The 27,999-nt window shown below is 46.3% G+C and overlaps 1 protein-coding gene across 1 annotated transcript; it reads left to right on the top strand.

The window, feature by feature from the left end:
- The first annotated feature begins 3,962 nt into the window (after positions 1-3,962).
- On the top strand, positions 3,963-27,999 carry VASH1 (vasohibin 1). The gene is made up of 8 exons (XM_066627554.1): positions 3,963-4,419; positions 4,754-5,108; positions 13,239-13,327; positions 14,858-14,914; positions 15,822-15,896; positions 19,828-20,209; positions 21,616-21,728; positions 22,139-27,999. Exons 2-8 carry the CDS (start codon positions 4,833-4,835, stop codon positions 22,209-22,211), a joined length of 1,065 nt encoding a protein of 354 aa, XP_066483651.1. The 5' UTR covers positions 3,963-4,419; positions 4,754-4,832; the 3' UTR covers positions 22,212-27,999.

Genomic DNA, 27,999 nt, shown 5'->3' on the forward strand with positions numbered 1-27,999 from the left:
AAGCACAGGAGCAAACCAGACTGTTTTATTCTAGCCAGGTGTACTCTTAGTTCCTAATGGAACAGCAAATTCCTAGCAAAGAAGTCTGTGTGAGGCCTATTTATGCCAGGTCTCGAACTCAGAATGTTTGCCTTACCACTGCTTAGTTCTGGAATATATGCAATAAGAGTCAATGGGAGTGCACTTAAGCACATGCAGAGTGCATATTCTCACCAAAAAGGGTTGCAAATTGGCCATAAAAAAGAGTTGGTAAAAAAAGACAATACAGTAATTAGTTATACTGATAATCACAGAGAATCTTCACATGTCAGGGATGAAGGCGGTCAAAGGGTATTGTTCCCAGCCACGTTCGGGTCCTGGCATCCTCATTTCTAGTGCTAGAAGTCCAAACCCCATTTCATAAGCATCTCATGAAGGCCTTTTTAAAGCATTTTAAGTATGGGAATTTTCAACATGCCCCCTGGGGGATTCATCTGCAATTCTCTGATTACTCGTGGTTCACAAGTTTTCAGAAGGAGAAAAAAAGAAACTAAACTAGCTAACAAAACAGGCTTTCTTTTCTCTTAAGCTTGTGGCTCTGCTAGACAATGAGTCAAGGACATGAGCAGCTGATTCTGCCCAAGGAAATTTGTGACTGATCTTTTTCCAAGTTGGATATTAAGTCACACATACTTCATTAAAAGTATACTTTGGATCAAGAGTCAGTTACTGCTGCAGAGCATGAACTACTAATGGAGGGAAACCTCATTCTTTGGGTCAGTCCCAACCCTGGACCTATGTGAGCAGATGTGTCTTAACTCTCACCCGAATGTGGAGAAAGGAAGGGCCCGATGGATCACCAAAGGGAGGGCATTCCACCTCCACTGATGTTACCCACTGAAAAGCCCCATCCTCCCAGCTGTATCTCTGGGTTGAGAGATCCACTCCTACATGTTATGTACAGCTTGGCTCGCATTTTCAATCTTTCTTTTGAGCATGGAATTTGCATTTTTCATCCCCATTGCGGCCTCCCATTGTGGGCTTTCATCGAACTATCCACCACAGCTCCAAGATCATGTTCCTAGATAGGCAATGCCAGTCAAAGTATATTAAAGCTAGAATTTTCTTTTGTTTTGCCCCAATGTGCATCGCTTTACAGTTACATTCAATTCCATCTGCCATTTTGCCCACTCTGAAGGGATACTTCTGGAGCTTTACAGTCTGCAAGGGCTCCTGCCAGCCTCGATAATTGAAAATCATCTGCAGATTTGGCCACCTCACTGCTCACTATGGATCATTTGTGAACAAGGTAAATATCAATGAGGGGCACTGCTTACTTGCTCCCATTGTGCATATGGTCTTACCCTCTGCTTTCTTTTGTATTCAAGAGCTTTTGGTAACTCAATCCCATATCTGAAGTCATCAGTCCAATATATAAAGTAGAAGCGCATAGATCCCATTCTAGAGCCAATGACCAATCATAAATCTGACTGTGAGTTCTGCTACTGCTACCACACACAAAACTTTACAACTGCATCTTTATTGTCCACATGGTCATGTTCAGCACTAACACAAATGTGATCCTTTTTCAGTAGGAAACGAACAGGCATTGTTGCTTCAATGCCAGCATTTGCAGTACAATTGCAGTAAAGTATGTTTACCCAAAAGGAAGTCTGACTGAGTTCAATGAATGGGACTTACTCATGCATATAAAATGGCAGCCTGAATCATCATTTCTGTGAAGACTCTGGACAGCCTGCAAGTCCCCAGACCCTAATTAAACTAGTAGTCCAATCCTAACCAACTTTCCAGCGCTGAAACAAATCATGCCAATGCGGTACACACAGTGGTGTACCTAGGGGGGCTAAGGGGGGCAAATGCCCCAGAAAGCCATTCCTCAGGGGACAGCACCACCTTCCTTGCCCCCTTACCGCTGCCCCCACCCCCATCTGGGGGCCTTCAGAGAGCCAGGGAGGTTGTGCACCGCCTCCTTCGCCCTCCAAATGCCTTCTGAGACCTCAGGAAGGCCAAAAATCGCTATTTCATCTCAGAAGACATTTGGAGACTGGGGAGGCAGTCTGTGGCCTCCCTTGTTCTCCAAAGGCCCTCAAACAGTGGGGAGGGGGGAAATCACCCTGTTGTCCTGGCTGGGGCAGCACAGTGGCCAGGAATGCCAGTGGACACACACTGCATTCTGTGATGGGAGGCAGTCATGGAAGCCTCCTTAAGGGAAGGAGGGAATGTTCCCTTACCTCAGGTTGAATTGCTGTTGCACTGGCACTGGAAAATTGGTTAGAATTGGGCTGTAGGCCTAAGTATGTGTAACTCGCAATCACATACGATTCTTCCTCTGTTCACCCCTGCCTCCATTTCCGTCATCTAGGCTTATACAGTTGAGCTGTAGTTATTGGAAGATATGAACTCTGCCTATTTCACATTTACAAATTGTATACATTCAGGACTGGCTCTTCCATGAGGCCAATGAAGGGCCCAATCTTATCCAATTTTCCAGTGCCGGTGCAGCCATGCCAATGGGACATGCACTGCATCTTGTGGTGGGAGGCAGTCATAGAGGCCTCCTCAAGGTATGGAAACATTTGTTCCTTTACCTGGGGTTGCACTGCAACTGCGCCGGTGCTGGAAAGTTGGATAGGACTGGGCCCTGAGGCAATCACCTCAAGCAACACATTGGCAGGGGGTGACCATCTCTGCCTATTTACCTCCATTGCTGCTCCTTCCTGGATTGGGAAAATAAGAGGATGGTGGTACAAAAGAGGAAGTGTGGAGGAGAGGTGGGCTGAAGTATTTCTCCTCCTCCACACTTCTTCTATTCCATCCCTCTCTTCCTTGCCCAGCTCAGGAAGTGGGAAGAGCAGAGCCTGGCACATCACCAAGAAAAAGAGGGCAGCATTTGGCACACTATCTCAGGCACCAAGAGGTACTGGGCTGGCTATGTGCATATGCTCTGTTTCTTCTGAAACTCAAGGCTCCATATCTCCAACCTGACACAGTTTGGGCCTAATCCTATCCAAATGTCCAGTGCCAATGCAGTAATGCCAATGGGGCATGCGCTGCATCCTCTGGTGAGCAGGCAGTCCTGGAGGCCTCCTGAAAGTGAGGGAACATTTGTAGCTGCTTCAGGGCTGAAAATTGGATAGGATTGGGCTCACAGACTCCTATAGATCAGGAGTCTAAACTTTTCGGCCAAAGGGCTGCATCAGATATCTGGTACAGTGTTGAGGGCTGGAAAAAAATGTTAAATATAAAATTTAAATGAATACATTAGAGATGGAACATGAATGAATGAATGAATGAATGGGCTCAAATGCCCAGGATTACTCTAAGCACCAACACAGCCCAAGTAATAAAGCACACACTTAAATGGACCCCCATTGCCACACCCCACAAGCACAACTCTGGTCATATTTGGTCAACTGGGCCAGAGGCACTCGGGGGATCAGAGGCTGGCTGCGGACCAGATAGAAGCTGGCTGTGGGCCACATCTGGCTCCTGGGCCGGGGTTTGGAGACCCCTGCTATAGATCCAGCAGAGTGGCTGAGGGCCCAATCCTATGCAACTTTCCCGTCTGGGTGCAGCCCAAAGGTGAGGGAACAAATGCGCCCACGCCTTGAGGAGGCCCCAGTGCCTGCCCCCCAGCACAGGATGCAGCGCACACCCCACTGGCACGAGAATAGGGCCCGGACTCACGGGCCACCTCAGTGGACGCAGACTTAGCAGGACCAAGGCTTGCTCCCTGCAGCAGCTCAGCGCCCTTGCAGCAAACCCTGCCTGTGCACAGAGCGCCCGCAGCCCTGCGACTCCTCCTGCCCCCAGCAAGCGGGGCTTCCAGGCCAGCAGGACTGAGCCCCAGGCTGCTCCCTGCCCGGCCGGGAGTGAGGAAGGGGCTTCTGTCCCTTTAACTGGGCACCACCGAGCGGCAGGGACGCATGCGCGGGGAGTGCTCGGCGCCGGGCATGGGGGGGGGAGAAGCGGCGGTGGCCGCCCCCGGTGCAGCCCCTGGGCGTGGGAGCCCCAGCGCCAGGCCCCCCTCGGGCGGCAGGACGCAGCCCCGCTTTGTTCCGCGCCTGCAGCAGCAGCATCTGCCCAGCCTGCTCCTCCTCCTCCAGCCCCGGCGGGCCTTTGTTCCTGCGGCTCGCCCGCCTAGCCAGCGGGGCTGGCAGCCAGGCTGCTGCGCTCGGCTCCTTCCTGGGCTGGCAGCGCTCGCCTGGGCATTGTGATCCGCTCTGAGCTCACCTGCCGTGCGCCCAGCCCAGCGCAGCGCAGCGCAGCGCTGCCCCCTCTCGCTCCTGCGCCCTCCTTTTGTCTGGCCTGGGGAGAAGGCTCTCGGCGGTGCCCAGGCTTGGCTGGCAGCCCATCCTCCTGCCTGGGGATGGTGGCTGGGACCTGCTGCTGCTCCGACAGTTGAGCATGACCAGCTAGGTGAGTGGAGGCTCCTCTCCTGTCAAAGCCGGACCCTCCCCAGACCCTTCTCTTAATAATTGATGACCCCCCCCAGATCATTGTTTTGTTGGAGAGCTGATATCTCTCTCTCTCTCTCTCTCTCTCTTTTTTATGGATTCTCTGAGCTTCCCTTTTAAGCCATGTCTGCCCAACGCGTTGCTTAAAGGCAACAGGGACCCAACACGGGCCAGGCAAAAATGGGTTAAGTTCCAGAGGCAACAGTCTGTCTACGAGGATGGAGTGGTTACAGTGTAAATCTTGAGCATGATCTTGTGTGAATGAACCACACCCTTCTTGTCTGTCTGTCTTAAAGGGCCTCTGCTTGCTAACTGCCATGTCTTCAGCAGCACTTGCAACCTGAAGACTTAAGGGTAGGTGCTGAGGTCGCGTTGATGGATGCTGGGATGTCCAGTGGCAGAGCAGAAAGTGGTGGTGGTGCAGCAAGCAGCTCCAGGAAGGCCAGCGAAGGGGTAGCACAAAGAGAGGAGGAGCAAGAAGAAGATGGTGATGAAGATCTTCGAGATGGTGGAGTCCCTTTCTTTGTCAACCGTGGAGGGCTTCCCGTCAATGAGGCCACCTGGGAAAGGATGTGGAAACATGTGGCCAAGATCCACCCTGAGGGAGAAAGGGTAGCTCTAAGGATCCGGGGAGCCACTGACCTACCCAAGGTGAGAGGATTGGGGAGATGGGGTGGGAAACTTTTGTGGTGGAAGACTTTGACTCACCACAACCTTGGAACACATCTGTGTGTCTGTATTGAGCAGCTTGCTGTTGCATCGTAGAGTGACTCTAATGCCCTGGAACCTATTGCAGTGAATAGTATTGCTCCTGCAAAAACATTACTGACAGCTTCATCCTGGGTGCATTGAATTTGTAGCAGCACATCTAGTTTTCATTTCACTAGAAGTTTATTTTTTCCTAGGGCCAGTGCTCTAGTTTTTCTCAGGTTGGGTGTAAGGATTTAGGTGCCAGTAAAAGTTGACCTTTGTGACACTTTGCTAAGAACTGGTTGCAGCCCAGCTGCAAGTACTGATATTAGACTGATGGCCCCACAGTCTGGCTTACTATTAGGCATGTGACATAGTGCTGGAGGTAGGAAGGAGACAGGCAGTGCTCACTATGTCCTGTGGGATTTCCAGACCCACTGGAGTCATAAATACTAGTGCAACCTCCATAGCAGCCATGGTATGTGACTTAATAGGGAATTTCCCTAAGTGGAGCAGAGTCAGATTGATTGGCTTCCCCTGCTAGGGAGAAGTGCTGCAGCTCTCTGGACTGGCCTTTGCTTTCCCTTCTCTTTTCTAGAAGTGCAGGCCTATGCATGTCTACTCATAAGTAAGTTCGATTGTGTTCAGTGGGGCTTATTCCCAGGAAAGTATGCATAGCCTTAAGACAGTTCCCAGAACTATTACAAAAGACTCATTCTGAAAGGTGCTTGTGAGTGAATAAAAGTGTGCTATGGAGTTAATACTGGACTACAGTCTATATTCTGTGCTATCTAAAGCTGCATTAGGGAGTTGTAAGTACTCTTCCTGTGTCTGGTTTCTTTTATTCTTTTTTCATTATTGGCAAGCATTGTGCTTCCCAGATGCTTTTACGGTTTAGCACCGTGGTGGTATCTGAATGTCCGGAGACCTGCCAAATCCTCACAATTCCAAAGCTGAACAGTGATCTCTGTTCCATAAACTTTCATGTCTGGATGAGATCCAGGCCCAAGCTGTCTGAGTCAAACATGAGTATCTGGAAGGTCTAGTAGCCCATTGCCAGGAATTCACATATAGATTTACAGTCGGGATTCAGTCTGCTTCTAAAAAGCTGTTGGAGCAGTTGGACACAAACCATGTGTTCACTGCCCTACCTCTTGGAGCACTGATGGGCTGTGCTTTAGAAATTGCCTGCAAAGTGGCTTCTCCAGCAAAATATTGTCACCACTCTGGAGATCACCATCTGTAGTTGTTGTTGTATATCCCTTCCCCAGTACACCTTGTTACTAACCCACATATTGTCAGTTTAGGTGAGCTGCATTTGTAAATTGTTATTCCAGGAACAGCAGTCATGAGGAGGGGGGAGCAGGAGTATGCTCACTAGCCCCACTGTATTCCAGCATGCTGACACTAGCCATACCCACATTCAGTGCTAGCCTCTGCAGAAAAGGGTTGAATTCATGAAGGGCCAGGTGTCTATGGCTAAGGAGCACATCTGCATGGAGAGACCAATCAATATGCTCCTGCTGTCCCCAGAATGATGACATATGAAGATGGCTCTGGTAACCATCTTACCAAGGATAAAATTCCCTCCTTATCTTCCTCCCTATTAACTAGATGTGATGAAATGGGTCCTGATCATGAAGGAAACTAGCTTAGGCTATTTTAACTAAGAATATCCTTTGGGAAAACTTGATCTACCTGCAGTGACTTGCCATATCAGTCTTCCTGCTACTGGGAGTGACTAAAGAAGTAGGTGGGTTGCAGAATTCCTTGGAACTATGTTGCTGACTTTTGATGGGAACAGGGTATGGTTTGAGGATACATGGTAGGCCTGCTGAAGCTAAGCAGGCTTGAGTCTGGTCAGTGTCTGGATGGGAGTCTACTAGGAAATGCCTTGTATGCTGCTTTGAGTTCCATCAAGGAAGCAAAATGGGATACAAGTGTAACAAGTGAATACCAGATAGCTACTGCTGATGTAGCTGCTTTGTGAAAATCTCTTTACATAAGAACAGCCCTGCTGGATCAGGCCATAGGCCCATCTAGTTCAACTTCCTGTATTTCACACTGGCCCACCAAATGCCCCAGGGAGCACACAAGACAGCAAGAGACCTGCATCCTGGTGCCCTCCCTTGCATCTGGCATTCTGACATAACCCGCTTCTAAAATCAGGAGGTTGCACATGCACATCATGGCTTGTAACCCATGATGGATTTTTCCTCCAGAAATTCGTCCAATTCCGTTTTGAAGGCATCCAGGCCAGATGCCATCACCACATCCTGTGGCAAGGAGTTCCACAGACCAACTACACGCTGGGTAAAGAAATATTTTCTTTTGTCTGTCCTAACTCTTCCAACACTCAATTTTCATAAATGTCCTCTGGTTCTGGTGTTGTGTGAGAGGGAAAAGAGCATGTCTCTACCACTCTATCCTTCCTGTGCATAATTTTGTATGTCTCAATCATGTCCCCCCTCAGGTGCTTCTTTTCTAGACTGAAGAAGCCCAAACACTGTAGCCTTTATTCATAAGGAAGGTGCCCCAGCCCAGTAATCATTTTAGTCACTCTCTTTTGCACTTTTTCCATTTCCACTATGTCCTTTTTGAGATGTGGTGACCAGAACTGGATGCAATACTCCAGGTGTGGCCTTACCATCGATTTGTACGGCATTATAATATTAGCTGTCTTATTCTCATTGCCTTTTCTAATGATCCCAAGCATGGAGTTAGCCTTCTTTACTGCTGCTGCACATTGGGTCGACACTTTCATCATTGTCCACCACCACCCCAAGATCTCCCTCTTTAGAAAGGATTAATCAGAAATGTATGTTTGTTTTAAGCAGTTGCACAGATCAATTAAAGCTATACTCTTGAAGACTTGAGTGAAGGAAATTGCAAAAGGGCAGTGTCTCACAAAGCATTAATGTAGCTTATCTGTTCACTCTGAGATGACAGGGACAGATTACTGTCTCTTGCCCTCATCTCTCTCCTCCCACCCCCCCTTTCTCTAAAGGAAAAGGCTTGAGTCCTAGATGTAGAGGAAACCCTAACCCAGTCTGGGCTTCATGCCCAGATCAGACTATACTTTGTTCCCCATCAGTCTAAATACTTAACTGAGAGACTAGTTATAGTAAGAAAATCTTCCATACTTTAAGTGGTTTCCATTACACTACCTGGTGTATTGCATACAGCCCAACGGGAAAGCAGATGAGTAGCAAAAAAACCCTTCTGTTTCCTCCAAATGAGAAAGGAGCAACTAAGAGAAGTGAGAATAACAGATCAACTAACTTCCATTCAGATGAAATCACTGTTATTACTTGCCCATTAAGTTGACTTGAATTCACCTTTGGTGTTTGGGAGGACTGTGTCTGATTTCTATCCCCCACCCTGTCTTTCAAAATGATGTGCAGTTTGGCTCATTCATGTGAGCAATTTTTTTTTGAAATTTTGCTCAATCACATGTAAATTAAGAGAACTTTCTATAAGTTCTTTCCACAAGCCTAGGCCAGTGGTTCTCAAACTTTCTAGCACGAGGACCCACTTTTTAGAATAATAATAATAATAACTTTATTTTTACCCTGCCTTTCTCCCCGAAGGGACTCCTTTATTTTTACCCTGCCTTTCTCCCCGAAGGGACTCAAGGCAGCTTACAACCGGTTAAAACAGATTAAAAACATAATTTAAAACAGATAAAAGCATATTAACACATATCATAAAAACAGCAGTCAGATAAAAAGCAGTTAGGTAAAAAGAGCATAGAGCAGCAAATCATAAAAGAATCCAGCCTGTAAAAAATATTAAAAGATCTTTAAAAGGCCGAGAACTCAGAAGGCTTGTTTAAACAGAAGGGTCTTCAGGCCTCGCCAAAAACTCTCAAGAGAAGGAGCCATTCTTAAGTCAAGGGAAGGGAATTCCATAGCGTTGGTGCCACTACTGAGAAGGCCCTATTTCTTGCCGCCGCCCCATGTATCTCCCTAGGCGGCGGCACTTGTAAAAAGGCCTTCTCTGATGACCTAAGAGGACGAGCAGGATTGTATGGAAGTAGGCGATCTCTAAGATACCCTGGTCCAGAGCAGTATAGGGCTTTAAATGTCCAAACCAGCACCTTGAATTGGGCCCAGAAACGAATGGGCAACCAATGCAGCCGCTGGAGAAGCGGACTGACAGAGTCGAACCGCCTACCTCCAGTAACCACACGGGCCGCCGCATTCTGCACTAGTTGCAGTTTCCGAACCGTCTTCAAGGGCAGCCCCACATAGAGCGCATTACAATAATCTAACCTCAATGTCACCGTGGCATGGATCATCATGGCCAGGTCTGCACAATCCAAGTACGGCCGCAGCTGGCGCACCAGCCGAAGCTGAGCGAAGGGCCCCCTAGCTACAGGCACCACCTGGGAATCCAGGAGCAGCTGCGAGTCCAGGTGGACCCCCAAGCTGCGGACCTCCTCCTTCAGAGGGAGTGCAACCCCATTCAGCGCAAGCCGATAGTCCAGCACCTGCATCGAGGATTTCCAAACCAGGAGAGCCTCTGTCTTATCCGGATTTAATTTCAGCTTGTTAGCCCCCATCCAGATCCTCACTGCTTCCAGACAGCGCTCCAGGCCCTCAACCGCCATCCTGGAGTCTGGAGGAAAGGAGAGATAGAGCTGGGTGTCATCGGCATATTGATGGCACCCCACTCCAAACCCCCGGATGACCTCTCCCAGCAGTTTTATGTAGATGTTAAATAGCATGGGGGACAGAACTGAACCCTGTGGCACCCTGCACCTCAAGGGCCAGGGTGTCGAACAGGCATCCCCCAGCACCACCATCTGGGACTGATCTGCCAAGTAGGAGTGGAACCCCAGCAAAACAGTGCCTCCAACTCCCAACTCGGCCAATCGGCCCAGAAGGATACCATGGTTGATGGTATCGAAAGCCGCTGAGAGGTCCAGCAGGACCAACAGGGACGCATTCCCCCTGTCCAGTCCCCGGTGTAGGTCATCCACCAAGGCAACCAAGGCAGTTTCCGTCCCAAAGCCCAGTCTGAAACCAGATTGAAAAGGATCCAGATAATCCGCTTCATCCAAGACCCTCTGGAGTTGAGACGCCACCACCCGCTCAATTACCTTGCCCAGAACCGGGATGTTGGAGACTGGCCGGTAGTTGTCCAACACAGTGGAATCCAGGGAGGGCCTCTTCAGGAGGGGGCGAACCACCACCTGTTTCAAAGCACATGGCAACGTCCCCTCCATCAAGGAAGAGTTGACCACCTTCCCCGTCCACTCAGCCAGTTCACCCCAGGCAGCTCTTATCAGCCAAGCTGGGCAAGGGTCAAACAGGCAGGCAGATGGCCTCACATTCCACAGGAATCTGTCCACATCCTCAGGCTGTACAAGCTGAAAAGAATCCCACAACACTGGACAAGCAGTTGCCAGGGGGACATCGTCAGACATTGTCAATGTGGCATCCAAGTATTAGAATGACAGTCTGTAAGGACCCACCAGAAATGATGATATTAACTTGGAAGTGAGGTCATGGCTGGAAGTGACATCATCAAGCAGAAAATTTTTTAACTCCCCCCATATGACAAAATCAAATTAAGTAAATTAAAAATTTACAAGTTACAAAATTATTTACAATAAAGAACCCTCCTAAACCCCCCCCCCCGCAAGCAGTTGCTAATCTGTTTAAAAAAAACTTCCCCAAACATCTCAAAAGCTGTAGTCCTAACCACACTTACCAGGGAGTAAGCCCCATTGACTATCATTGTTAAAAGCATATACATAGAAGTCTTTTAAAAGGACAGATCAGTTACATTCCTCCAAATGCAGTCACGTACCATGGTAGCATCAAGCCTAATCTATCAAACATAGTATATGCATTGAAATGAATGGGGACCCACTTGAAATTGGCTTGTGATCCACCTAGTGGGTCCTGACCCACGGTTTGAGGAACTTTGGCCTAGGTACTTTTGCTGCTCTTGTGCATTGTTATTAGAGCTTTAAAAATACCTACCTGCCTGCATTGCATTTCCAGAAGATCCCCTAGCTGTGTGACTTTGCTTGGCAAATACCTTTAGCTATTGTGTTTGTGTTCACTGTTATTGGACAAATGAATAACTGTTAAATGTTGCACCCATCTGATGTCATGCTCCTTTTATTGCCTTGCCTAAGAGGTAGTCTCTATAGCAACACTCATATTAGTGGAGCTTGCATGGCTTTTAGAGAGAACTCATGCTCTTAAATATGCTTAAGTGCTAATCTACAGCACTAGAGTGGATGTAGACTCTCATGGCCACCCTTCTTTCAAATGCCTTCTGCTGAGGATGGTGGTGATAATTGATGCTCCTGTATTGATCCATTTCTGGTAGAGAACATGTTCTTCACTAACAAGGAACACCCACCCTTTTCTTGAGTATTCTTTGGTCACCATTACTTGTAACTGTTACAGCTCTTCTTACATCTGCAATGTGCGCTTTCATTTATTTTGTGCTCACTTACCTTTTGAAGTAGTTCTAGACTGGGGCCTAGGATAGAGACTTACCCAAGGCCGTGGCTGCTAGCTCAGGTGGTTTGAAAAAGAGGACAAGACAGAATGGAGGTCTAGCTGTGGGTGTTGGTTCAAAACCTTACTCAGTCATGAAGCTCAATGGGTCATCATTGTCTAGCCACTATGTAAGCTTAATTTATCTTACAGGATTGTTGTAAGGTTACCTAAGATCAGCAGAGGGGGCCCTGCTGTATGTGCCACCTCTGGAGCAGGGCCTTTTCTGCAGCAGCACCTTTATAATAGAACTCCCTCCAAGTGGAATTAAGAACTGCCTCCTTCCTTCTAGCAAAGGCTAGATGACTTTCCTCTTCCTCCTTGTCTTCCCTTCTTAATCAGTTGGTTTTGTGTCTTGTGGCTGTAGTCTGTTTTTTATTTTAATTTTTTCCCCTTGCTATACTTTATGATTAGTTTCCAATTATTGAACTTCATAATTTTGTTCTTATTTTTGCATTTTGCTGGTTTTTGTTTATATTGTACACTGTGTTATTCAGAGGAAAGGCAGGATATAAATCAATTAAGGATAACAGCAGCGGAGATGATATTTGTTGTTTTGAGCCCCATTGAGAAAGGGCAGGATAAAAATATAAGAAGTTGTGAATAAATGGAACTTTTAGGAACGGAGGTGGTCTGTATTACTCTGAGTGGCAGTTGCTGGGAAGCCTCAGAGACCTGCCCTTTCTTTTGTGTTCTGCTGTGGGCTACACAGAGACCAGTGCTGGAAATGGGATACTGAACTAGATAGGCTCTTGATCTGACCCAGCAGGGTTCTTCTAATTTTTTTTTATTACTGCACTGTGTCTGTAAACAGAGGTGGGATCAAAACTGAATTTCAATGCAATGGCTAAGATAAGAACATAAGAACAGCCCCACTGGATCAGGCCATAGGCCCATCTAGTCCAGCTTCCTGTATCTCACAGCGGCCCACCAAATGCCCCAGGGAGCACACCAGATAACAAGAGACCTCATACTGGTGCCCTCCCTTTGCAAAGATACCTTTGCTCTAGGTCCCTATATCTTTAACAGGCTCGCAGACCTTGGCTTCCCCTGCACTCAACTGCACCCCAGTTTGCATACAACTTATCAACTTTGCAAACAACTCCTGCATAGAGATACTGACTGACCTTCAAAACATTCCCTGAGCATTTAAACAAGGCTAGTCTGGAGGCAGTGTAACTCCCCAAGTTAAAACAATGAAGTGGCCTTCTTTTTAGCACATTAGTTGTCGTAATAAATACTTTCTTAGTTATCAATAATTAACTGTACAGATCTAGCACCAGAGCTAGTCCTGGTTATGAATTTCATGCTGTCTTTTTCTTTAAGAGTTTGAAATCATCAGGCGTTGCCTTTAGTTTGCTGCAAGTGGAAGACTAAAATCCCTTTTTCTGCATGATCAGCCCCTCAGGTGACCAGACATGAAAAATGGGCTTACTGCATGTGGTTCTGTGGGATGATGATGTAATGTATCTTCTGTGCTATGTTTGGGTGTGGGCTGCATGTGCAAGCTGATGTCTGCTTGGTGATCTCATATCTTGCCTTCTCCTTCTCCCTCCCTCTCTGTGTACAGATTCCCATACCAAGTGTGCCTACGCTCCAGCCATCCACTCTTATCCCTGAGCGCCTGGAGGCTATACAGCGCTATATCAGGGAGCTTCAGTATCCTTTAACTTCTGTCGAATCATCAAGGAATGAAAGGGGAAGTAAGGCAACTTCCCCAGCTGACTCCAAGAGATATTGTCTGACTTCTTGCTGCTTCAGCCCAACTGGGAAATGAAACTTCTCTGTGTCAGAAGAAGCTGCTATTTGTTAAAGCTGTGGTCTTCTTGTCCTAAATTGACCTGCTAGTTTCCTTTTGCTCATTTAATTGTCATCCCATCAGTTGGTCAACATTAGCAAGACTAATGTTGGTCTCTTGCCAGCTTTCCCTTGCCCAGATGTACAGTATTAATGAGGCATTTTACCCTATGCCCATCTTACATCTAAGGGGGGAGGGGAGTTGCCTGGGCTTTCAACTCTCCAAAGGAAAGTGAGGACAGTTGGGAACATGCTAGTGAAAGATCATGTTCTTGAATTCTCTTTGCTCTGCTAAAGGCTATCAGTAGTGGTTATAGTTCTTCTGTTTTTGTTTTTTTTAATCCACAGTTGACTTTCAGCTCCTTCTTAGGATCACTTTCTGTATATTCTTGTCCTGGGAATGAAAGTCTGGCATAGCCTTTGAGCTGAGCTGAGAACAGGAAGGGCATATGACCATTGGCTTTGAGAACAGAGCTTTATCGTGGTGATGAGCTGCCTTTACAGTAGCCAACTGACAATCCCAAAAAGGTAGGGCAAGTACAAACTTCAGGTATAGAGAATGGGTCTTTGAACCACCTCTGATTCAGGGTATTTTCTAATGGATCTGGGTAAGTTTGGGAGAAGGGAGAGCTACATGGTGTTACGGCATTTCACTATTGGTTTTCTTAAATGTTCAATGCCATGGCAGGGAGGCATAGGCTTAGTTTCCAGTTCACTGTCTTCAGTTCACTTTGGCAAAATGATTGCTAAGAACCTGGCCGTTTCAAAGGAAAAAATATAGCAGCTGGTTCTGGTATGCAGAGTCGTTGGCGATTACTAGAAAATATTCAGATGTGCAGGAAAAACTGTAATACACTTGCTCCAGAGTTGTATCACTTCAAACTGTAGCCAGGGATGACAAGTCGAAATGTAACCACCCCCAAAGCAATAGCCCAAGATGAGTTGAAAGCTACTTGCCTTCCTCATGCTAGTTTTCCACATGCAGGGAGACCTTGATGTTGGGGAGCATCTGAATGTTGCAACCTATAGTCTTTACTGGTATAGGCCTTGAAGGAATGCTAGAGATCCAAATTGCTTCCTGACTTTGAAGGGCAGGAACTGCTACCACGAGTTGCAGATGGTTTCCATTTCCTAGGCATCTGTGTGGGACCTCAACTTTTGCTGCTGGATTTGGCAGTGAGAAATCTCGAGGCCCAGCAGTAAGCAAAATAAATGCTTGCTTTTTGCTGTTTTTTAGCACTGCTGCTGTTTTTGCTTACTGTCACCAAGTATTTTGTGAATGGTAGTGGCTGTCTGCCTTGTTGCTACAGAGGTATCCCATGCTGCCTCTGACATTTGTATCTCCTCCAGTTGGCTTGTTCAAGCTGCATGGCCCTTAACTTCTCATTCCAGGTACAATCATACTGGGACGCAGTTTTTTGAAATCAAGAAAAGCAGACCTTTGACTGGGTAAGTGATATAACTCCAAACCTCGTTTTTTGGGTTCCTTCTAAGCTCCTGGCAGTCATTTAGGTTGAGCTCTCAGCTGGCCAGAGTCTTGGTGTCTGACCACTCGGAAGGGCGGCTCAGCACAAAAGCCAAATTCTGCTTTGGATGCAGCTGCTCGGAACTATGGCTCCTTGCCCTCCTTTAAGAGCACGATTTTCTCCCAGCGGCTGAGAATCCATTAATCAGCCCCAGCAGAACTATGCCCATTAGCCTGTAACTTGGGCTTTGTAATTCCTTTCTGAATTCACAGGCCTTGTGTACGTTTCTAGATGCTCCATTATCTTTTCTAAAGAAGGCCTCTAGTGCTCTAATATGCCTATGTGCTCATTGCCTAGCATTCTGATGCTTGATGTGTCATTGTCATACCAAATGTAGATGAAGGTGCACATTTCTGATTTCAGAGGGCACTCACAAGGTGTGCCCCACTTCCACATGGTCCTTGGCCTCCTGACCTCCAGCACCTGTGCCTGAAAGCAAATATTTCTCAGTATTGAACATAATAAGAATTAGTTCAGATTTTTTTACATATAATACGCAAACACACACAGGGAGAGTATCAATGATTCAGTAACAATTCATCCTCCAAGGAAGCTTACACACTTCCTTGGAGGATGAATTGTTACTGAATCATTGAAGGGAAATTTTGTGTCAGCAGTGAGTGAGGGGGGGGGGGTTGTGATGAGAACTGAGCCTGACTCTAACACTTGGCTTCTCCTCCTCTACCCCATGTGACCAGACTGCCCTGTTCCCTCCCCCTCCCTCTCTTGCCTCTTCCAGCCTGCCTGCTGCCTCTGTTCTGCTTGACACAAGCCCTTCTTGAATTTGTTTTGATTTTCCTCTTGCTCCTCCCCCCTGTCTTGTCCCATAGGCTAATGGATCTGGCCAAGGAAATGACAAAAGAGGCCCTGCCAATCAAGTGTCTGGAAGCTGTGATCCTGGGAATGTATCCTTTCCTTTTAGAAGAATACTGGATATACGTACCTGCTTACATTGCACAGTTTCAATATGTCTACTTTTGTGCTGTGTGGTATTTGAAACTCCCTTCATAGTCCTCATCAAAAAAGCACTGGGGTAGGGGTTATACACTATTCCCTGTTGGACAGGAGGGGTACAAGGAGAACAGAGGAATACTTGCCTTTTGCAAGGAATACTTGCCTTTTGCATTGGAAATGTCTACTTGCCTTTTGCACTGGACAAAGTGAGGCTGCTATTCTGTGTATCATATCCTACTTCTGAATCCCATCAGCCTTTGTCCTATCCAGATATTCTGGAGAGCACCTCATGTGAAGGGGATCTGTCTTTCGGAGAGCAACAGACTGAGGCAGTGTCTAGTAGATGCTATTGGGAAACTTGCTAGAGGGCTTCCTTTGCAGCAGCCCTGTATTTTTCCTTATGTTGGGTGTCCCACCCACTCATCCTCAGTGATTGAAAAATTGCGAAAATGTCAGTTACTGATTGTGGGATCCTTTGCAAGATACTTTTTTATTTTTTTTGCTGCATTCTTGCCTGGTTTTCGAGTCTCTGAAAAATGAGCTGTATTCTAGAGTCTTTAAATCCTCATGACTCGTTCCTCAGTCGAATCAATCTGGGGTATGCTGGGACAGCAGTTTTTCATGAAAGCTGTGTATAAAACTGGTATCTAATTTAGAAAGATAAGCACTTCTGCGCATCTCTTCTCATACACTGTCTTTTTTCCCCTGCCATTGCTCTACCTTTCCATTGCCAGAAATTTCCCTTCCCCAACCCAACCATACATAAACCATGCCTGCATTCCAGTGTGTGTAGGAAATGTGAAAAGAGCTGGGTCACAGAAGGGCAAAAGTGGAATGAAATGCTGTAAGCAGATGTCTGAGTGAACCCTAGATCTGTAAGAGATTGTTTTGTTTGGTTCATCTTAGAACATTTATGTGTGCACTACAACGCTTTGGACCCTCCTGAGAACTTTTTCTTCCCCTTCTTTTATTAGTCACAAAATGTGCAGAAACAAAATGCAAACATAAAATCCACCACAACGAGGAAGAAATACATAAAATAATGGAATACGTAAGAATTAAGCAATCTATTCATATATCTCTAAGAAAGGATTCCAGCTGTCTAGAAATACAGACATCCTGTGTATTTGCTGGGACAGTTACAGAAATATAGTGGATAAAAGGGAACCCTTCGAATGGTTCAAAGATCCCCAGTCACACAAATTGCTTATCTGCTGGTGTTTGCAGCCTTCCCGAGTCTTACTGGCTCTTTGCTGACTACAAAACGGAAGCAGGAAACACCAATAGGCAGTGGCAGGAAGCAAGCAGAGGACTGAAAAGAACCAAAGAACCTGCTAAACTCTTTGAACTCTATGATAAGCATTGTGTTTTTCTTCTTCTTCTTTGCTTCTTGTTAGTATTTCCTGGTTCCATTTTGCAGTCAGCAAAGAGCCAGCCAGACCCAGGAAGGCTGCAAACACCACCAGATAATTTGCATGATGGGGATGGGGCATGTGTGATGAGATGACAGTTTTGAACCAAGGATAATTGAATCTGCAGATACTGGATATGGGGGGGAATGCCTGTATTTCTATCCGTAGTTGCCATCTGTACACCATTCAAATGTTGATAAGGTTAAAAAATCCCCATTGAGTAATACTAAAGGGGCACTTGTTCTGAAAACTCTTACTAGTTTCTGTTACTATACAACCAGTGATTAAACACATCTCTCTTTGACTTGATAGTATCACACCTACATCAGTTGAGTAGGACCAATGGTTCCTCATGCCACATTCTCTCCAAATAGGCAAACAGCATTTAGTACTTTAGGAGGGCATGCCTTATTTTAAGAAACAGGAATACCTATTGGTTTGTCCAGGGCTTTTTTCTAATGGAACGCGGGGGGATGGAGTTCTGGCACCTTTTTGCGGGGGCCCCTCCCCTTTGGAGGCATTCTGGGGAGGGGAACAAAATAGAGGCATTCGCTGGGTGGGTGCTGGGGGGTGCAGGGTGGGTGGGCACCTGGCCCCTGCCTGACCGCACAAGGACCCCCTCCTGCCCCCATCTCCAAGCTCTCGCCTGAGCCCAGCCCAACTCCCCTCCCCCCAAGCTCTGCTTCCCCGCGCAGCTTCCAAGCCGGTGGAGGGCGTGGGGGACACGTGCCGATGCCAAGGAGGAGGACGGGGGCCAGCCAGCCAGGGAGACAGGGTGCGGCACCCACGGAACGCCCAGGTACTGGCTTGGCGGAGAAGAAGGGGAAGGAAGCTGGCTGGGGCAACCCCCATGCCAATCTGCAGCACGAGCCTAGACGTGACTACTCAGAAGTATGTCTCATTGTGCTCAATGGGGCTTGCTCCTGGGAAAGGGTGCATAGCCTTGCAGCCTGAGAGCCCAAGCATGTCTACTCAGAAGTAAGTTTCATTGTGTTCAATGGGGCTTACTCCCAGGAAAGTGTCATAGCCTTGCAGCCTGAGTAAACAGGCAGAGGAAAGGCTCTGTGGCTGCAGTCCTCTCCACACTTTCCTGGGAGGAAGCCCCACTGCCTCTAGTGGGACTGACTTCTGAGTAGACAGGCACAGGATTGGGCCCTGAGGCTGCCATCCTATCCACAGTAAGCCCCGTTCACTAAAGTGGACTTCTGAGTAGACATGCATAGGATTGGGCTCTTAGGCTGCAATCCTAGGCACTTTCCTGGGAGTAAGTTCCATTGACTAGAACGAGAGTTACTTCAGAGTAGACATACCTAGGATTGGGCTCTTAATCCTGGCAGAGATATATATCTGCACCCGTTTTCACCTGCTAAGGGCAGGTGAAAAGGGATTCTCCGTGTGTACAATGTGCTGTCCGGACTTGCCAGAGATCCTCCTCATCCTTCCCCCACAAGCATGCCCTCCGCCAGCCAGCGCTTGCAGCTCCTCTCCAGCAATGCACAGCAGCTGCTCAGGGTAGCAGAGAACATACAATTGCATGACAAGCGCCTTCCCAAAGACACAGAGTATTCTGATACCTGAATTAAACCATATTTAATGGCTTGTTTGCAAACATAGCTTTTTCTATGTGCACCTAAGGACCCCTCTCGTGTAAGAATTCCTTTTTTGTTCTTACTCCCACAGTTGCTTAGAGTAATTTTATTACATGGAACTCATTTCCGGAATCCATTCACTGCTTCCTCTCCTCGAAGCAGTGCCACACTACATACTACACGCTACAAGTGCACCTGTACAGTATTTTTCCCCTTGTGTAGAAAAAGTAGCTAGGGGGAAGGGGATGTGGAGATTGACAGCCCAATCCTATGCATGTCTACTCAGAAGTAAGTTCATCTTTAGGGGGAAAGCACATAAAAAATATTTTATTTCTCCAATAAAAAATGGTTTAAAAATAAATAAATAAATAAAAGATTAACAAGTTGTGAGTTCCTGCACCTTTTTATTTACAAAAAAGCACCGGGTTTGTCCCAAAAAGTCATGATTGGTGAAGTCTCTGTAGGACTATCCCAGAATTCTCTTGGGCTCCCCTTCTTACTGCCATACTCTCTATGGAGGAAATAGGCTCCCTGGGAAGGGGAAGAGGACACCCCAGTTAAAGTGCATCTTGCTCAGCTGAAGTAACTGTTGTGTGAAAATGGCTTAAGAGACCTTGAACAAGATGAGATTCTTTGGGCTGACTGATGGAACAAGATCACACCAAAGTGTGTGTGGGCATTGCCCAGAGGAGGTCCATATGAGCCACTGCACACTGTGCAATTAATCTTTAGATGAAGTATAGGACTAGACGGACCTAAATGTTGAACCTAACCTATCAGGATTAGTTACAGTATTGTGGGGAGTACAAAGAACAATCCTTGTTAGATTTTTTTCCTCTGTGTCATGCTGCCTGTTTCCTGAATTACATCACCATTAACAGTTACCTCACCAACAGCATGCCAACACTGGAGCGTTTTCCCATCAGCTTCAAAACTTACTTCTCAGGGAACTACTTCCGCCATATTGTGCTGGGAGTGAACTTTGGGGGCCGTTACGGGGCTCTGGGCATCAGCCGGCGTGAAGATCTCATGTACAAGCCACCCACATTTCGGACACTGAGTGAACTGATCTTTGACTACGAGGAGGCATACCGGCGCTGCTGGCACACCCTAAAGAAGGTGAAGCTTGGCCAGTGTGTTTCCCATGACCTACATAGTGTGGAGCAGATTGAGTGGAAGCACTCTATCTTGGATGTAGAGAAGCTGGGTCGTGAGGATTTCCGCAAGGAGCTTGAGAGACATTCCCGCGACATGAGGCTAAAGGTGAGATAGGAGGTGCTGGGCTATTTTATGTTCTGGTTCGCAGTGAACCAGAGAATGCTGGGTTCATGCCTTAAAGCCCAGTGTTGTCCACATGTGAACTTGCCTTATGTAGAGTCAGGTCAATGGTCCATCTAATGACTCTTCAAGGTTCAGATGGGTCTGAACCCAGTTCTTTCCCAGTTCTTTCTAGAAGTGCCTGGGATTTGATCCTGGACCTTCTCTGTCCGAAACATTCACTTCACGGTTGGATTTTGGCCCCTCCCTTTCTGTTCTAGTTGAGTCTTGTTATTTACTTGTCTAGTGTTCAGGATGATGCATGAAGAAACTTTTGTGTTTAGTGCCAAGCAGAGTGATAGAAAGGGAAGAATTTGTGTTTACTCTTCCACCAGCACAATTTTTTGATCAGTTGTAGCACTCTTTGCTATGTTTTTGGAACTCATTTGTTTTGTAGGTAGGAATACCTCTGAGCTAGGCAGGTGTGGATAAGGTGCTTATTAATTTAAATGTTGACAGTAGAGAGATGCTCAAGACAACATCAAACAGCTTTACCAACTCTCACAGATGCTAGAAGTCTCCTGTTCAATGTGCATAGTGACCAGGAGTATGAGCTGGGTGATCTCTGGTTCAAATCTCATTGTAGTCATGAAGGTGCCTTAGACTAGTCATTTTTCATTCAGGGTGCAAATCTAACCCCTTATGTCAGTGCTTTTGAGCACTGACATAGCTGTGCCAATGGGACGTGTGCTGCATCCTGCAGTTGGGTGTTACTCATGGAAGCCTCCTCAAAGTAACGGAATGTTTGTTTCCTTACCTCAGAGCTGCATTACCCTTATGTCAGTGCTGGAAAGCACTGACATAAGGGGTTAGGATTGCGCCCTCAGTGTCACTTTGAATGACAGAGGTAATAATGGCCTATCTTACAGCATTGTTGTAAGGATTGAGATGATAATATATGTGAACACTTAGAGCTAAACAAGTGCTAAGTACGTAATTATACTCAGTGCCACCTCTTTTCATTTTTGCTGCATCATAAGAACATAAGAACAGCCCCACTGGATCAGGCCATACGCCCATCTAGTCCAGCTTCCTGGATCTCACAGTGGCCCACCAAATGCCCCAGGGAGCACACAAGGCAGCAAGAGACCTGCATCCTGGTGCCCTCCCTTGCATCTGGCTTTCTGACATAACCCACTTCTAAAATCAGGAGGTTGCACATGCACATCATGGCTTGTAACCTGTGATGGATTTTTCCTCCAGAAATTCGTCCAATCCCGTTTTGAAGGCATCCAGGCCAGATGCCATCACCACATCCTGTGGCAAGGAGTTCCACAGACCATCCTCCCCCCATCTCTAGCACATGAAGGAATATGTGCTCATTCATATCGCTCATTTTTTTCCTCCTCTAGATCAGTAAAGGAACAGGGCCACCATCTCCCACCAAGGACAGGAAGAAGGATATGTCATCCCCACAGCGGAGCCAATCCAGCCCACATCGTCGCAACAGCCGAACAGAGAGGCGGTGAGCACAAGGCCGTTTGTTTGGTATTATGGCCCCACCTCAGTCACATTGTTCACTTTTGTTCTTCCACACTGTGCACCATCATACACCCACACACTCTGTGAGAGACAGGCACACCTCAGCTCCTGTGTTTCTGCATGTGCCAGAGGACTTGGGAGGTGGAAGGCAGGGGAGGGGTTGTTGGTGACTGAACACAGCGTTTTCTACTAAGTCAACGTGTATGGACCCTTTCTGAGTCTGTTCAAAATTTCCCTTTGAACATTAGGGATGGGAAGATCCCCATCCTCATTACATTTGTCTGGCAAACTGAAAGAGCAAACAAAACCCCTCCCCACAATTGGGATTTCCTCTGGGAGAAGAGTCCTGGATAATGGTTGTGTCAATTTCACTTGTTTTCCCCTCTCTTACAGGCCTTCTGGGGAGAAGAAACCTACAGAACCCAAAGCCATGCCAGATCTTAATGGTTACCAAATCAGAGTGTAAAGAATATCTTGCCTTTCACAGACCACTTCCTGGACAACTTCCTGGACAAGTTTGGGCCAAATCCCCCTGCAGGGTGCTCAGTATGTGGGGGGAAGGGTCAGTAAGCATGAATTGCTGGTTTTCCAAGGTATTTCCTGCAGTGCTGAACCCAGAGCGGAATCCTGTTGGATTACAGGGAATTCATCTCTCTGACATGTATGGGAAGGTATTTTTCAGTCCAGAAACTAAACAGTCTTTGATTAGTGGACCTGTCAGTTACTGGTTCAGTGTTGTACAATATTGGCTAGGAAAACAATCTTGTGATGGATGACAGGGAGGTTACTCTCCTTTCTGTCCACTTTGCCTGGGCACAGTTGGGATTCTTTTGACTTGACCTGGCCTCTCAGTGGGCATCTGTCTCCTTTCCTACTTCTGAAGGAATCCAAGCCAACACGAGGCCTTGGGTGATAAGGAGCCAGAATCAAAACGCTGACTCCCATGGAATAACATTTTGAATTTGTACCTTCTCAGCATTTTAATATTTTTACTGAAGGGGGAGGGGGGAAGGGAGAAAATGACTATATCTTAGCAAATGTTCTGAAACCATCAGTGTAATCCTAGTGCTGCTGGTTCCAATGATGGAGGTGTGACAAAGAACCCATTCCTCCATCATGCAGGCCCTGCTGCCAGCTAACTGGTGAATCTTGGCCCCTAGGAAGTGTCCTTTCTTAACAGGAGGCAGCTCAGAAGGTACCTCTGCTGTTGTGCATGGAAGCAGAATGAGGGACAGAGATATATTAATTGCCTGGTTGCAGTAGTCGCCTGCCATGATGCAATCAAGGGTGGCTGGAGATGAGGTTTTCATCTCTTTCTGGTGCTATTATGGTGTTGAACACATTGGCAAGACATTGCAGCTTTCAGGTGCCTGTGCAGTGGGGGGGGGGGGATGAACAGCATATCCATTCCCTTGTAAAAGGAGGAGAGCTGTCTTGTCCCCTTACTCATTATCTACTCCCTTGCTCTCCTTCTCCCACTCCTGGTGTGTGTTCATTTTTGCTACCTGACAATAACTTGCTAAAGATTCTTAGAGTATGTGCAGTGGGTTTTTTTGCAGCATTTTCTGCAGATATTCATGCAACAGTGTAAAGGGCACCCTGTATAATGAGATTTGTCACTACTCTGCACCCATATCTTGTGATCTTCCCCCCCCCCCCCATTAAAAAAATGCTTAGTTTGCTGTGGCCTGTCTAAACTGAGGACTTGCATTGCCTGGCTGCCTTATATGTTTACAGTGAATTGGCATCTCTTTTCAGCTAGACATATGTGTTAATTAACAGTGCAGTCCTATCCATGTCTACTCAGAAGTAGGTCCTGTTATGTCCAAAGGTTCTTTCTCCCCAGAAAGTGTATGTAGAATTGCAGCCTAAATTTGGCAACTAGCAGGAGCCAAGCCTGGTTACTTCATAGCCTTGACTTAAGGCTCTACCCACAATGGTGTGTTGCCAAGTGCATGGTGTGGGAGTTGGTGGTGCAACCTCACAAGCTCAGTGCTTATTGAAAAGAGCAAGAACCTTAAATATACAAATTGTAGGAGATAGTGTGAGTGAATGAACCAAGTGATCCAGGCCTCTGAGTAACTGAAATTATTTATTTGGACTTGCCTGGCTGTAGCCTTAAAAGGGCTTTAGTTCAGTTGCAGAGTATATTCAGTAATTTGCATGCAGAAGGTCCTAGTTTCAATCTCTGATTTCTCCAGATTGATTTGGAAAAAGGTCTGGAACCCAGGAGAGCACTGAGTTAAGCCATTTCTGCCCAACACTGCATGTATGCAATAGGGACCAAATGGGTACAGCTGTGGGCCGGGCAAAAATTGGTTAAATCGACCAAGGGTTTGGCTCTGCAGAAGGCAACTTTCTGTGTGAGACATGAAAACAAAATCTGGTCTTCCTTATGCCATTTTTCTCATTAGCTCACCATCTCATTAGGGCCAACTGACTTTGAGAGCAACATGAGCTTTACAGTCAGTGAAAATGCTGACAGATGCACCAATATTATGTAGGGAAGATAGCTTTAAAGGAAGCTTGCAAATCCTTCTTCCACAATATCTGGTTTCGCAGTCCTCCTATTCAATGTGGCCATTTTCAGCTGTATCTTTCATTGTAATCCCAGGAAACCTGGCTGTCTTCTGTTGGCCATCATGTACCAGATTTAAAAAAAACAAAACCCCTTCAACTCTTTGTAGCAGGAAAGAACTGGTCTTCTTCCTGATTAGTGCACTCTCTGGCATGGATTAATTAAAACTTAGAATACGATGTACTATAAGTGGGATTGAACATCTGCATTTGGGTATCTGGCTATAGGAGCAGGGAGCATTGTGGATGATCAGTGGAGTGGGGAGGAGAGGTCTGCACTACAGTAGCTTTAAATTAGGGAAGCCAAGACATATTTAGCATATTCTATTATGAAAAACATCTCATGCTAAAACTTGCCCCCAGAAGAGAAATAGGATGTTAGAAATATTTTAGGGTACTATCAAGCAAACCTGTTGCTGATTCTTTTGTGTCTGTATAAATTAGAAATGTCTTAAATATGACTGGATCATATTTTCTGTTTAAAGATGGCTGTTCTTTTTGTGGCTTACACTGAGCCTAATTTTAGGTAATAAATAGCAACACTCTACTGAAAATGAAAGTTCTGTCTGAAAATACCAAGTCTTCTCAGCGGCCTGCTATTCTGCCTTATTGCCACTGTGTTTCTTTCCCAGCTTGTTAGCTGCCAAGGCTCTCTACAAAAGAAAACACAGAAGGGGTGGAAGGAAGGTGGATGTTACCAGTTACTGAACCAGGAGGTGTTGATGGCTGAGAAGAGCTTTTAAGTGTCAGTGCCATCCTTCAGAACTTTAAAAGATGAGCCAAAATTAAATGCCAGGAAGGTATTAAATAGTAGATGCAAATTGTAGGGTTGAGTCCTTAAGGTGGACTGGTAGTTAAGAACATAAGAACAGCCCCACTGGATCAGGCCATAGGCCCATCTAGTCCAGCTTCCTGTATCTCACAGTGGCCCACCAAATGCCCCAGGGAGCACACCAGATAACAAGAGACCTCATCCTGGTGCCCTCCCTTGCATCTGGCATTCTGACATAACCCATTTGTTACTAGCAGGGTCATTGCATCATCAGGCAGCTTAACTTGTTTTTAGTGGTGAATGTGAAAATAAACACACAATTGAAACATATGTTCTTTTGCCAAGCATGTAGCAATCCCTGCCTCTCTCTAAAAAGAAATGGTCAGTCTACAAGTGGAGTTAACTTAGGGCGCAATCCTATCCAATTTTCCAGGGTTGGTGCAGTAGTGCCAATGGGGTGTGCGCTGCATCCTGTGGTGGAGGGGCAGTCACTGGGTCCTTCTTAAGGTATGGGAACATGTGTTCCCTTACTATGGGGCTGCATTGTGGCTACACTGGAGCTGGAAAGTTGGATAGGATTGGGCCCTTAATTGACTAGTTGAAAAGGAGTTGGAGGAGAGTTGCAGTTGAAAGGCAGCTCTTCTGACAAGAGGTGACTGAGAACTGGATGTATACTTGGTACAAAGAAAAAGAAGGTAGTGGAACATACTGTTGGTTTGTAAAAGGATCTCAAGGAAGAGTAGCCTTCCTCACCTTCCTCACTGAGATGTTAAACTACATAGAAGTCTATCGTCATGAAATGCTGGAAAGAATTTTCCAACTGTAATATAATTCAGCAGTAGCTGACAAGGATATGGAACAAATGGTCCTACATCTGAGATAGCTTGGCTAGGACTCCATATTTCCCTTCAGCCTCTGCTTATATTCTTTTTTATGAATTTGAAAATATGAAAATGACAGATAAATTGCAATGAACTTTTTCTGTGTAGCAAGCAAAGGTCAAGAGCTTGGCTTATTAGATTCAATGCTGTGCGCTAGCATATTTTGTGCAATCTTTCAAAGGGAATCTTCTACCATTTTTAGATAATTTTGGGTTCTGTGTAATGGTACCAACCTTGTTAATGCTTGGGGTGGGGGTTATGCTCTTTTTGCATCAAAGTTCCAAGAAAGCAGATGCACCAACAAGTAGTAAAAATGGAGAACTAAGCAACGTGATTAGCATCCCCATGTGGCGATGGAAGGAACAGAATGTTTGAACAGTCTCCCCCCATTTCACATAAAGGAGCAATTCAGATATGGTGATTGTGTGTGTGTGTGTGGGGGGGGGGGTGGAAGAGTGTTCAGATGTTTAAGTTGTACAGTCCATCAAGCAATATGACATGTGAGGGTGCTGATTGTGTTGGTGTTGTCACTGCCACTCAGTGTTTTGGAATCTGTGTGGTTTAATTTGGAATTTATCTTGTGTGATAAATGGGTGAAAGAACAATTTGATAAGGGAATAAAAGCAGGTGGGAGAAACTCTGAGTGGGCAGAGGAAGAAACCTCTTCTCTTTGCCCTAGAAGGGAAAAAGCAAGGAGTCATTCATGTCTTACAGAATTTTTGGAGCTAAAATGTTTACTTGCCTTAGAGCAAACATGGAAAGAAATTAATGTGGAAATGATGCTGTTGGGGGGGGAAGGTTTCCATTAGTATCTGTTTGGGAACTATTCTTTTTAATTAATACTCCCCTCTCCAAAAGCCTGGATTGGTCTCTGCAGAGATTTAGACAGAATGCAGATGGTGTTTGTAAATGAGCTGTTGGTTTACACCAGGGGTGCCCAAACCCCGGCCCTGGGGCCACTTGCTGCCCTCAAGGCCTCTCTATGTGGCCCTCAGGGAGCCCCTAGTCTCCAATGAGCCTCTGGCCCTCCGGAGATTTGTTGGAGCCCACACGGGCCCGACGCAACTGCTCTCAGCTTGAGGGCAGCTGTTTGGCCTCTTGAGTGAGCTGTGGGATGAGGGCTCCCTCCACTGCTTGTTGTTTCATGTCTATGATGCAGTAGCAGCAGCAAAGGAAAGGCCAGCCTTGCTTTGTGCAAGGCCTTTTATAGGCCTTGAGCTATTGCAAGACCTTCATTCATTCATATAAGTTCACCTTTAATATATTCATTTATGTAAATTTATTCAAATTTGAAATGTAAATTAATTCGGCCCCCGACACAGTGTCAGAGAGATGATGTGGCCCTCCTGCCAAAAACTTTGGACACCCCTGGTTTACACAGTAGCTGTGTCAGTATTACCAGATCTTTGTAGCAAATGTTGTGGGTCAATCCAATTTGGAAAAAAACCTGAGCTGGCTCCCTGCCCCCAAAGTAATGTCCCAGGCAGGTTTCACGTGGGTATGGCGGAACATCCTTTTACACTTTCTTTCTATATTCCCCAGGCAGCTGCATCCCAATTTCCATCTAGCTCCATCCTTTGATTTCAGATCGGCTCTTCAGCTTGCTACAGCAACTTGCCTGCTGTCATGGGAATCTGCAATGTAGCAGATAGATCTGCTGGAGAAAGCTGCATATTGCAGAGGGCTCTGGGAAAAGCTGTAGGGTACGGGACAAGTTCTTGTCGGGTGCTGACAGACCTGTTCGGCCTCAGTGTTTCTCTTCATGAACAGAGTGCACAACCCAAATGGACCTGAAACTTCCCTGTGGCTGCACATTAGAGGAATATCTATGAAAGAAGGGAAGCTCCTCTGCCGTTACTGATTTCTCATGGAGAAGCCCCTGATAACACAGGCCAACACACATTTTGCTTCCTTAAACATTACACCAATTCCTGGGTATATTTGGGGTGCCTATTCCAAAAATGGCATCTGTTTTGCCCTGTCACATCTAGTTTTGGAGACACGGCATAGCCCCTTTAGTGAAT

The sequence above is a fragment of the Tiliqua scincoides genome, chromosome 1, assembly GCF_035046505.1.
Source record: "Tiliqua scincoides isolate rTilSci1 chromosome 1, rTilSci1.hap2, whole genome shotgun sequence".
Lineage (NCBI taxonomy): Eukaryota > Metazoa > Chordata > Lepidosauria > Squamata > Scincidae > Tiliqua > Tiliqua scincoides.